We start from the raw sequence: 12594 nt of genomic DNA on the forward strand, positions 1-12594 counted from the left end.
TATTTTTAATTATAATTTTTTTTTCTATTCAATGTAGGACTATTGTAACACGTGAAGGTCAGGATGACAAACTCGAGTTTCAGGTGAGCAACAGTTTTGACTAAATATGGAAATTTCAATAACCACTCTACTGTGTTGGGAATAATATTTGGTCAATTCGCTCTTTCGTATTGTAAGATCGAAGATTATTCGAGTGTTGCTGCGCTCTAGCGGGGAGAAGTCGAAGCATGACTAGTTTTACTTGTTTCGGCTTTTGTACAGGTAAGCATTTTCCTATACTCAAAATCAAAACATACTTTAATGTGCATTTATTTATTATTTATGCTGCTCAAATTAAATGCTCAGGGTATTTTTTTGGCTTACATTTCCATCTTAAGTTCGAGCTTTGTGCTGTAGCCAATACCAACCATATTCCAGGACATGAAATCTGCACCTCGTCCATTCTTATTTGTTAAGGTGGATGGGTTTACTTGTCCAAAGATCACACAAATACTCTGCAATTTGTTGAAATTCTTTTAAGTGATCATAATTTTTTCTGATTCTATGTTATTGTTTTTGGCATTAGGCGAAAAGTGGGGGAAAAGAATAGCTATGTTACACAAAAAGGAAAAAATCATAATATCTTGTTGAATCTAAAGGTGTCCAAAATATCCGATATCCCATACCCGATCCGGACCCTATCCGGACCCGAACCGGACCCGATAAAAAATGAATAGTATACGGACAAAAAAAATTACCCATTAAAATTTCGAGTATAGGTCCGGATATTTTATACCCATACCCGATTTGGACCCGACCCGAACCTAACTTTTAAATGAGTAGGGTCCGGAATAGTTTTCAAATCCGGACCCGGACCCAGATCCGATGAAATATCCGATAGTAAATAAAAAATAAATAAACTTTTGAAGTTGAAGGATCAATTTTAATATGACTTATAGATGATGAGTCACTATGTATTTTCATCCTAATGAAACCTTAGCCGTCTCTTTTACTCATTACTTTTTTCTAATTTTTTTACTCTTTGTTTTCTACTCTTTTTTTTCATTTTATTTCCGCCAACAATATTTTATTGTCAACAATAGTTTGTTTATTGACTATTTAATAAAGTTTATAAAAAAATATATTTATACGGATATCCGTACCCAATTTAGACCCGATCCATATCCGATTTTGAACGGATAGTATACGGATAGTCACTACCCAGACCCGCTCAAATAGACCCGATGGGTATATTAGAAACTTTAGTATCCAGATCCGGACCCGACCCGAAGTTAAATGGGTAGGGTATATATATTTTTTTGTAACCATTTCTTTTTAGGGTATGGATACAGTATATTAATTACCCAGACCCGACCCGGTCCACGGACATCTTTAACTTGAATCATCTCAGATACAAGAACTTTGGTAAGTACAGGAGATAGCCAGTTAGTTCTTTTCCTCAACAAGCTTTTACAATCCTCTTATCTTTGAATTACCACAGTAGAGCCATACCCCCTTTTCATTGTCTCATAAAATGAAATTACTCTTCGTTTTGTTGCATACATTCTTCCTAGCATCTAGACTAATAACTAAAGCAAGAAGCCGAGGATTGAGATCCAACTTTTCAACAATGCCCGCGTTGGTGTCTCAAATCGAATCTCCAACCTCTAAGACAACACCTCGGGTAACAATCACTGGGCTTGTAGAGCTAGAAGAAATAGTACGACATACCATGTACGGCAATTGGACAGCACTCCGCACAAATTCACAGCAAGATTAGGTACCATATACTCTGTCCCGGATAATTTTCCCTCGTATAATATATCAACGAAGAAAACAAAGTTACGTTCTTATGTTGCAACTACTTATCCATTACAGCACTAGTTCCATAAAAATGTCCTCTTGATGTCGCATTGCAAGTGCATAAAGGAGTATGGTAGTGGAGAAAATGAAAATTAATTGCATTAACATCTTAGCATGTCAATTTTCTTTCAACTCTACAATGACAACAAATGAAACAAAAAAACATGCTACTGCAAAGAAGAAGGACAATACAAAGTGGGAAAAAAGAATACCTCGAGTGAAGAGATCAAAGGGAGAACGCCACCCGAACAGCAAGTTTCTGTGGCTTTGCTTTGATCTCCAACCAAGAAACAATATCTTGCGAGGAACTGTCCGATTAGGTCTATTTACTAAAGTCTATTCACTTAAGTTGCAGCCATGAACGTAAGGGTGATCGAACTTAATAAACTTAGTCCAATACGGCCGGTACTTGGTCATTGCAAGCTCTAACCAAGGCTTCATATTCCCATTGTAGTGGATTACAGCAGCATTGTCAATCTCCGACCGATCGATACTAGGGTTATAACCCAACCCAAGAACGTGCCATGATTTGTCTAGAGGATGAGTTAATTTGTAGAAGGTCAAGAGCCCCGGCGGAAGTGTACCAAGTTTCCAGAGAACCCTGTCCTCATTCTTCAAAGGGAAACATCAAAAAAGTTAGATCTCATTATAGTTAAAAAATTAAAATTCAAAATCAAGTTTCACAATAATTATATGCAAGCAACAGTTCGCATCAGTTGAAACCAAAAAAGAAAGTGCAAAACAACATAGGTACTAATTTGGTTACGAATCAAAATGCATAATAAAACGAATATCCATAATCAAGTTTAGCAATTAGTATATACAAGTGCAGTGTGCATCTATGAAGAAAGAGTATAACTAATGGTTTGGTTATGACTCAAGTGAACAAGGTCACAACTAAGAGCTAAAAAATTACCGTACAATGTTTAACACAACAGGTTTATCTACTGCAAAGATTCCAAATAAAGTTTCTTTTCTAGGTCAGGAATATACAACATTTCTATAACATGTATGTCACAGATAATTCAATAAAATTCGAATTAACTTACCATGTTTTGCCACTTGTGGTAAATACCAGTGATATCCTTTATTTTCCACTCCTTCAAATCAAAAATATTCATTCCATAGGCCCAACCACATGCGTTAGGATCAAAGTTCCGAGCAATGTGCGGGTTCGAGAAATTGAGATATTTGTCAAAACGGTGGAAACTCTCACCACATGTCTCCACCGCACCATTCACATTTCCCTTAAGATCTACAGACCACAATCCTGTCAAATCCTTCTGCACAACTATGTCATCATCAAGGAAAAGGATTTTATCCAACTTGGGATAGACCTGTGGGAGATAGAACCTCAAATGGTTCAACATAGAAAGGTATTTAGGGTTTCGATATTTTAGATTAGAAGAACCAGCTGAGAGAGTCGTAGGATGATCAGCCTTAAAATAATACTCTTTCATAGAAGCAGACTCAAGCTGTCGAAGAACTGGGCAATAGGAAGAGTTCAGCCATTTGAATTCATCCACATTCTCAACATGAATGGTCGCCTTTCCAGGTGGGTTCAAAAGGAACCACATGTTCATGGCTCCGAAGTTCAATTTATCTGTCACAAGGTGAAATACATGCTTCTCCGGCTCCTGTAATTTAAGCAAAATGAATCAGGAAGGGACTTTGACATATACATCCCTGCAATATATTTACTTACACATATGCCCCTATCAAGCCTGAATTTTAATAAATAATTGTCAAAAGTGCAACTGCTTACAAAACCTGCCCTCATCTTAAGTAGGGAAGTAATCCAACTCATCGGGCGAAGGTCGCTTTGCACTAGAGAAATTTTCTTATAGATGGGTATTTTATTAAATATAAGGATATGCATATAAGAATTCAAGTTTCTCTAAGTACATGAAAATTCAGGTTTTGGTTAATTCTAATTTGCAGGGATGTGTGATAATGCTTCAGAATATAGACTGATAGAAAGTACAGAAGCTACCTTTGCATTCATGATGGTTGAGTTGACAACAACTGATGCAGCCAGAACATTGTCAGAGAAGAGCGCGTAATGGTAAAGGTCTGGATTTTCCAAGTTCTCACTCCTCGGAAATTTCCTTTTCTCTGGAGGGAGGAGGTAATAATCTATTGTTAAGCGCATTGATAAGCAGTGAATCCCATTGGGAATCGTCTTTGCAGCCAATTGACTTAAGAATGTGCTCTGTTTCTTCAAGCTCCTGACCTGCTCATCTGCTGACTGAAGCATTGCTCTTAATCTCTGGGTTATTGCTTTGCAATCGTACAGTTCTTCTCTGGCTTTTGACAATAGTTGACCCATTGCTTTGATTCTCTCAGGGGCACTGCAGATTAGATGGAAAACAGTTAAGATTGAAAAGATTATAAGTAGCATAAGGGTTTTATTTGGTGATTATAGTATAGGAATTTGACTTTGATCCATCACAATGTCCCGATTATCATGATTTTCAACATACTATATTCCACCTACAAGGTGATGTATTATATTGGTAAATGTTGAGATTACCCCTTCCTTACTACTGTAAGGACAATGTGAATTAAATACTTGCCTGTGATGAAGGTCAGCATCAGCATTAGCCTCTCCAACTGCACGCTGGCTTTCCTTGAGCCGAGTCAATAGTTCTTGGTAAAGGTCAAGTTTGTTCTTCGACTTTGCAATTACAGAGTAGACCCTCGCCATGATCATTTGGTCCCGCATTAACCTAACTGTTGAGTCTGAATTCTCGTTCTCATTGTCCCGCCTCCATATACTGTATTTCCCAAGTATTGCAGAATCCACCACTTTTGAGCGTTCAATGGCGGCATTTTCAAGCTTAACTAATGCTTCATCATCCTGTTGAACCAACTCCATTGCCCTCTTTTCTCGCCTTTTCTCTCTCAATTTCTACAACAAGAATATGATAATGTACCAAAACTAATAGCAAGTGCATAGATTAGGCACAACGATAAACAGATGTATGAACCAACATATAAAAACCCATAAATGGCGGATTACCACTTATTGGGCTGAATCACAAAAAACAATCAAACTTCTTGTGTAGTTCCATCTTGATCCTAACTTTTTCAAAAGTTATAATTTAGGTCCCTTACCTTTGCAACGTTGCAATCTTACCCTTTCAATTAATTTCTCCATAAAACTGGATAGAGATATCCACGTAATATTTATCTGATTGCCATCTAAGCAAATTTTCAACATCTCATATGGCAATGCATGGACATTCCTATCCAATTCAACTGAGAAGGACAATGAAAAGGATAAGATTGCAAAATAATTTGAAGATTAGGGGCCCAACTGCAGCTATCTAAGGATAGGTTGCAGATCTGAGACCCCAAAAAAGGGTGGGGATTCCTGGTGCAAATTACCCAGTTATTTTACTCAATGATAATGTTACACACATTAAAGATTGAAAAATCTTGAGAATGATTAAAGAAGCAACTTACCCAATTATTTTATTCAATGATTATGTTATGTACTTTTCAAGGTTCAAATATGTTGAGAACGATTAAAAAGCATTCTGGAACATAATAGAAGAACTCATGGGCAAGATAAACAGGCAGAAATTAAGAAAAATGAGGGGGTAATTACCCTTCGAGCTGCATTTGCAGGTGTATCAGAAAGCTGTTGTCCATCTGCATATAGAAAACCATTCAGTTGTTTGCTTATCTTCCAACCAAATTATGCTAAACTATGCTCAAAAGAAAGCTTCAAGTATTTCCATACCAGAATCATCATTAACCTCTTTATCTGACACATGCAAGTTACCACCTGCAGCATTATCTTCCAAGTTTCCTTTCACATCCTTGGGTGCAGCATCTGATGCTGTTTGAAGAGGCTTCAAGAAGTCAAAGAAGAAAGGCACATTCTCACAACTAGATGTCATGAAAACATAAGTCTAGGGGGCAAAAAGTATATTGTTACCTCTGGCAAAGTTGCATTATTTTCATCAGAATTGACATTAGCACCATTAAGCCCTTCTATTTTCCATGAAGAAGAGATATGGTTCTTTCTGAAAGAGTCGAGACTCCATGGCTTCAATTCATCTCGACCAGCAGCAATTGAGTCAATTAACTGACAACAGAATGGCATTAAATGACAACAAGCATCAGACAGTTGGTAATGTCATCAAGGTTGTATATTAATGGTTAAGTCAGGAAACCGACTCCCATGCTAGGTGATTGAAATTTGCCAACATTAAAGTGAGCTAAAATTGCTATTTACACTTCTCCATAGTGTGTGTTTATGTGTACACAGAAAATATATAGTGAATGACATGCATTTATCCATCAATTGTGGTTACTTCTATGGATTCTCGCTCTCGGTTCCCGTTAAGAAGAGGCAGAGGCTAAGTTCACAGTTCCCATTAAGAAGAGGCAGAAGCTACGTTAACCATATGTATGTACATTTCATAGCATAAATATCTTTCTGGTTTTGAGGATGATCACATGCAGATTTTTCTTCTTTTCTCTATCTTTTTGGGGGGGGGAGGGGATATATGTCATCTAAACTGCTAGTGAAGCCACATTCCTACGGCTTAAGTAAACCAGTCTTCAACCCAAGCTGATCAGTTATGCATAGGAAAATGGATCATTCCTAACAATATCATCAGTTAGAAGGTTGACATTACTGAAAATTTGAACAGGATATGACATCATAGAACATCCGCTATACCATACCATCTTATTTAAAAGCCCCCAAAGGCAAATAATGAACCACATGTCCAGTGTTTTCTTGCTAGCTTTTGGCAAAGACCTAGGATAGGCTATTGGACTGAGGAGAAGTGGATGTCATTTCCTCCTCAGCTGCAACAGAAATTATTATATAAGATTTTTCCCAAACCAAGCCACGAGAACACCCAAACACCAATAGTAAACCCACAATTAAGTAGACAACAAAGGCTAAATCTGTGAGCACATATTTCATGACTACCACATAGAAGAAAGTTTGAGAAGAAAACTAAAGAAAAATTGCCCAGCAAGGAGGTAACCTCTTTAGTAAGCACAGATTTCAGCTCTTGAATGGCTGGCTGCTCTCTCCAATCGAGAACCTGCAAGGCATTTTTGGATACAGCATTAGCAATATTATAATAAAAATAAGATGAACAAAAATAGGGAAAAAAATGCATAGGCTATTGGGCCCAAAAGATAGAAAGTAGCTAAGTATCTTCATAGGCAGATGACCTGTTTGCCTGCAGAGTCAGCACTGCCTCTTTCATCTGCACGAAAGATAGAAGATTAGCACAAATATCAATATATGACTCAAATAATGCAATTTCTTCCATGTGAAGAAATGAAAATGATGAATGGCTAGCTATTTTGGCATATAAACAATCATATTAACCACTACCAGAAAGACTATTTTGCGATAATATCATTCCAAGCATGTTTAATTCTGCTGCTTATTTCTTATGCCCCCATCGATAGGCCGACAAATTAGCCACTACCAGTTCACTTCTGAGCATATAAACAATCATATTGACCACACAAGCACCCGTTTGATAACTAACAACAATAATCTATTGCAAACGCATTACATACTCCTTAACTTCTTTCCCGTTAAAAAAAAAATCGATGTCAAAGAGTATGCAATGCTAGTGTTATGCTCGTCAAAAACCTAACTTTCCACCAAAAAAACATTCCAATAACGCAGCAAACAAACATAAAACAATTAACACCGGATCATAGAAGAGAGGAACAAGGATCCCTTCACAGATCCACCAAACGAAGCATCAGCATGATTCTTATAGAGCCCAATCAATCTCCCCCAACAGATCCCGATTCGAAGCCAATCAAAACACCTAAGCCCTAGATCAAAGAGTAAAGCAACAAACCGCACGAACATACCCGGCGAGATTTGCGTGCGCACCCCATTCTTCACCACCAGGAAGAGGAATGGGGCGAGAACGAAGACGAAGAGGAGGAGCACGAGCGGCGGCGCAAACCCCCCGCCGCCGCCGCCGCGGTTCCTCGCGCTCCCCGATGACGAAGAGACCCGCTTCGGATGAGGCATTGGATTTGGGGGCGATGGGGATCGATCCGAAACCCTAGATCGCGCGATAGAGGAGGAGGAGGAGGAGGAGGAGGAGGAGGAGGTGGTGGTGGTGAGAAAATGGAAGAGTGAGATCGCGATAAGCGCGAAAAAAGTTAAAAAAAAAAAAAAAAAAAGTTGGTTTCAAAATTTACCCGCAGAGATCGGTGTGAGTGCGACGGTTCTCGGAATCTCGCTTGCTTACAAAGTGACGAGAAATGAAACAGGAGAGATGAGTGAGTGGATTGGTGGAGAGGGCGAGGAGCGAAGGAGAGGGATAAGGACTTAAAAAATATTAAAAAAAATAAACTTCAAATACCACCCCGTAATTTCGTACACTCTTATTTTAGTATCCTATAATTTAAAATGTATTAAGTTAGTGTCCTATATTTTTATTTTTATCTTTTCGTTTGCGCTTTCGTTAATATTTCGTTATCTAGGTTTATTAATATTTACTTTAGTACTCTTTAATTTTAATTTTATCATTGATTTAACGAAAAAAATTATTAGAATCAATAATAAAAAGATAAAAATAAAACCACATAACACTAAATTGATACATTTTAAATTACAGAGTACTTAAAGTAAGAAAGTGTGAAACCACATTAGTGGTATTTGAAGCTTTTTCAAAAAAAATTAAATACTATTTTACCTTTCTTAAATTTACAAATAATTTATATATCGGTCCAAATTTTAATCCAATTTAAATATTCCTCTAAATTTTTAGTATCTTAAAAATAAATAATAATTAAATCTTCGGCAACTTACGTTACATTTTCTTATTTATTCTTAGGATAGCTAATAGGTATGGCTATTCAAAATTTTATTCGAATTCGAATTCGAACAGAGCGGATTTATTCGATGCTAAACTGATATAATTTTGGATACGGATATAAAAAATAAAAATCCAACGAATTTATATTCGAATATGGATTTTGTCTATATCGAGACCGACCGAATCCAAATTGATTTTTCATTATATAATATATTTGATGTTATATTTAAATTTGTATTTAAAAAATTTAGATTTAATATAATGAGTTAGGTTGGTATACTATCGGTAGCACGGAGGCCTCCGTGCTACCAAGTTGTTTTTAATGATGCTGCTTCTAAATCGACGATCGGCTCAATTAGACTTGATCTACACTATTGAAAATATTTGAAAACTAAATTTCATAATTTTTCGGTATCATTTACCTATCAAACGAGTAGTTTAAAAATGAATGGCTGAAAATAAAAATTTCATAAAAAATGATGATAGAAAACTTGAATTTAAGATCAGATGTACTGAGCTTACTCTAAATAGTAAAAGAAATTTTTTTATAAAAATTTCATCTGATTTAAATTGTTTTACACCGTTAAATTTACAAATGTATCACATCTACTATTAAAATTATCAATTTTGAGACCTTTTGATCACTAGCCAAATGATGCTGAAAAATTATAAAATTTAGTTTCCAAATATCTTTAAAAGTGTAGATCAAGTCTAACGAAGCCAATCGTCGATTTGAAAGCTGCATCATTGAAAACAACTTGGTAACACGGAGGTCTCCGTACTACTAATAGTATACCAGCCTAGCTCTAATATAATATGTTTTAAAATACGTTAAGGAGAAATAATTGTTTCAGGTTCCGGTTTTGGTTTTGAATTTTTTTGTCACGTTCAGACTTGGATACGAGTTTTTAAAATCGGACAGATTCATATTGAGGTTCAGTTTTCATATTCGTAATCGGGTTTGGGTTCCTGTTTTTGAAAAATCCCCCTTAAATCCCACCTGTCGACGACGTTCCTACTGTCTCTCTGTCCTCTCTTTTCTTTCTTCGCCTAATTAAAAAATCACTTTTTTTTTTAATCCAGAATCAAATAAAAAAAAAAAATTTCTGAGAGATATAGGTAACACGCTACTCGCTTCGTTTATTTCATTTAAAAATAAATCTATGGGCTGTTTGGCTTCCCGTAAAATGACCCCAAAAAAGAATTTTCAGTAAAAAAATATAATTCTAAGCGTCTGTTTGTTCTTAAAAAAAATTGTTCGAAATTTTTTTTTTTTCGAATACAAGGAAAACAGAGGTTTTCGTTTTCCGCTCGCAACGAGCGGAAAACGAAAACGGGTTGGGAGGGGCGGGGTTCAAGGGGGCGCGGTCCACGAGGCGCACCCCACCTCATGGACCGCGAGAGAGAGGTCCACTGGTTGCGGTGGACCTCTCTTCCCCATCTTCTTTTTTATATATATATAATATATATAATATATATAAATATATATATATATATATATTTAAAAAATAATATTTTATTTATAACTATATTTATTATATAATATTTTATATGTAGTAATTTATTACTATTATATATTATATTATATATTTAATTATTGCATAATATATTTTAAATATATTTTATAAATATAAACTATATTTCTTATTATTTATATAATGTTGTAATAATTATATATTAATAATATAAAATATGTAAAATAAAAAAAATATATAATAATTTTTATTTATAATTTTTTTTCTTTCAACTAAACAACCGTCTCGAAAAAATACTTTTCTTTTCCTACGAACCAAACATAAACAACGTAAAACATTTTTTCCACTAAAAATTTTTTTTTCACGGAAAATTTTTTTTCCACAGTTTTACGTGGAACCAAACACACCTTTAGCTGAAAATATGAATCAACTAAGATTCAAACTTGGGATCTCGGATACCAACCACCAAGCCCTTTACCACTTGCTCTAGGGACGGTTGGTGAATCAAATAAAAATCAAATATGTAATTTGGTAGGAGATGCTCTTCTTGACTGGGACTAGTTTCTCTGATTTGTTGGATCGGAAGCTAAAGAAAATTTAACCAAAATTGATGAAAATATAGATGAAAATTTAACCAAAATTTGAAAAGATATAAAAGTTAATTTGAAATTTAAAAGAATATATAAGTTATTTTGTACTGGTATTTTGTCCGATAGAAAAATTGAGGGATAAATTGGGAAAGAAAAACAAAAGCAATGCTACTCATACATCTGATTTCCACTACTCGCATCATAACCAGCAGAGTCATTAAATTGCGTGGAAATAAATTTGATGAAATTTTTATTTTTTATTTACTAAAATTATTTGTTTAAAATTACTTAACATTTTTAAAAATAGTTTAAAATTACTTTAACTTTATTTAATAAATAAAAGTTAAGACAACGTCAATAAAAAAAAAAAAAAAATGTTGAGACATATTGCGGTTAATTTTGGGCACATTGCAATTAGTCGATTACAATATATTTTTTACCATTCCATCGGAGAACGCAGAAGAAGAATATCTCTGTATAATTTTTCTCAACTCCATTCTATCTAATAGCGTTAGATAAAATTCAATACCAAACTAAGCCTACGAAGACTAAATGCGAAAAAAAGTCCTACAAAAATTTGTCTATTGATATTTTTTTTAAAAGAAATATATTATGCAGAAGTTAAAAATTACTATTTTTTACATGTATATTTTTATATCCATGCACTACATCGTGTCAACTATTCAGCCGATCATCCTATTTCATACTTTAATATTTATCATTTCTGATAAATATTTATTTTTTAAAGTTAAAAATCAAAGCAAGCAGATATTAATTAATTAGATGTAGGAGATTGTGAATAAATCAAAAAAAATTATTGTTCAAATTATGATAAAAATAAAAGAATAAATAAATAAAATTAGAGTTTGAGCATCACTTGATTTGACAGGTGATGACTTTTTAAGACAGGAAGTGTAAACAAAGAAGAAAAAACATTGAAAGGTGTTAGAGAGAGTTGTTGGAATTAGGTGATTTAATGTTGAAATAATCAATGAAAATGAAGCAAAGTCATTTTCATTAAAATTTGAGTTGACAAAAAAAAAAATAATTAATTAACTTCCAAGAAATTCAACTTTAAAGCATTAAATTTCCATTCCAATTTCACTGTTTTTCAAAAACAACCATCCCAAACAATAAATCCTCTTTGACAAAATAACTATTTTTAAAAAATTTTTATTTACTATTTTATAAGATAACTGTAATTACAACGAAAAATACTATTCTAACGCTAAATTTTTATCCAGCTAAATCAGCATCGAACCATCGCATCTAATTTTTATTCACATGTGTCTAATTATAGTTTCTTAAACATATGCACTGAACTGTATGTTGACATAGCAAAATTCAATCATAATTAAGCTTAAAAACTAGACAAGATAGGCATTAAACTATTTAAGGACAATAAATCTATTATCTATTATCTATTATCTATTATTTATTGCTATTCATTATTTCTTGCCACATGACATTCTCTTCAATATTGTTGGTTGTGGGCTCCGCCGACTTCTTTTCCTTTACTTGAACCGAACCGGGTTGTCAAGTATGAGTGCTATCCTGAACCGACTCAAGTAGGGATGTCAATGGATATGAATATTCGAAATTTTATCCGAACCCGAATCCGAATGAAATGGATATATCCGATGGATATGGATATGAATTTGGATATGGATATAAAAAATAAAAACCCGACGGATATGGATTCGAATATGGATTTTGATTGTACCCGAACCCGAACCCGAACCCGACCCGAACCCGACCCGAACCCGAATTTATTTTGTATTATATATAATATATATATAAAAATTTGATGTTATATTTGAATTTGTATTTTAAAAATTTAAATTTAATATAATATATTTT

The 12594-nt window shown here is 34.3% G+C and overlaps 1 protein-coding gene across 3 annotated transcripts; it reads right to left on the bottom strand.

Annotated features, from left to right (window-relative positions):
• LOC109703508 (polygalacturonate 4-alpha-galacturonosyltransferase-like) lies at positions 1914–8160 on the bottom strand. 3 transcript variants are annotated; one of them, XM_020224134.1, is made up of 11 exons: positions 8050–8160; positions 7711–7910; positions 7048–7082; positions 6855–6914; positions 5789–5938; positions 5591–5702; positions 5456–5499; positions 4419–4753; positions 3836–4193; positions 2892–3479; positions 1914–2454 (listed from the first exon to the last, which is right to left on the bottom strand). In XM_020224134.1, the coding sequence occupies exons 2-11, from the start codon at positions 7874–7876 to the stop codon at positions 2179–2181; spliced, it is 2124 nt and encodes a 707-aa protein (XP_020079723.1). In that variant the 5' UTR covers positions 7877–7910; positions 8050–8160; the 3' UTR covers positions 1914–2178. The 3 variants fall into 3 exon arrangements, with proteins under 3 accessions (XP_020079723.1, XP_020079724.1, XP_020079725.1); XM_020224135.1 differs by lacking the exon at positions 8050–8160 and having other exon boundaries at positions 7711–7975; XM_020224136.1 differs by lacking the exons at positions 7711–7910; positions 8050–8160 and adding an exon at positions 6544–6669.

The sequence above is a fragment of the Ananas comosus genome, linkage group 25, assembly GCF_001540865.1.
Source record: "Ananas comosus cultivar F153 linkage group 25, ASM154086v1, whole genome shotgun sequence".
NCBI lineage: Eukaryota > Viridiplantae > Streptophyta > Magnoliopsida > Poales > Bromeliaceae > Ananas > Ananas comosus.

Excerpts from the sequence above, each read along its gene's own strand:
- LOC109703508 (XM_020224134.1), bottom strand. The coding sequence starts at position 7,876 with ATGCCTCATCCGAAGCGGGTCTCTTCGTCATCGGGGAGCGCGAGGAAC. Across the intron at positions 3,480-3,835 it reads CAACCATCATGAATGCAAAG|GAGCCGGAGAAGCATGTATT; the intron begins GTAGCTTCTGTA and ends CTTAAATTACAG. Across the intron at positions 2,455-2,891 it reads ACCACAAGTGGCAAAACATG|AATGAGGACAGGGTTCTCTG; the intron begins GTAAGTTAATTC and ends TTCCCTTTGAAG.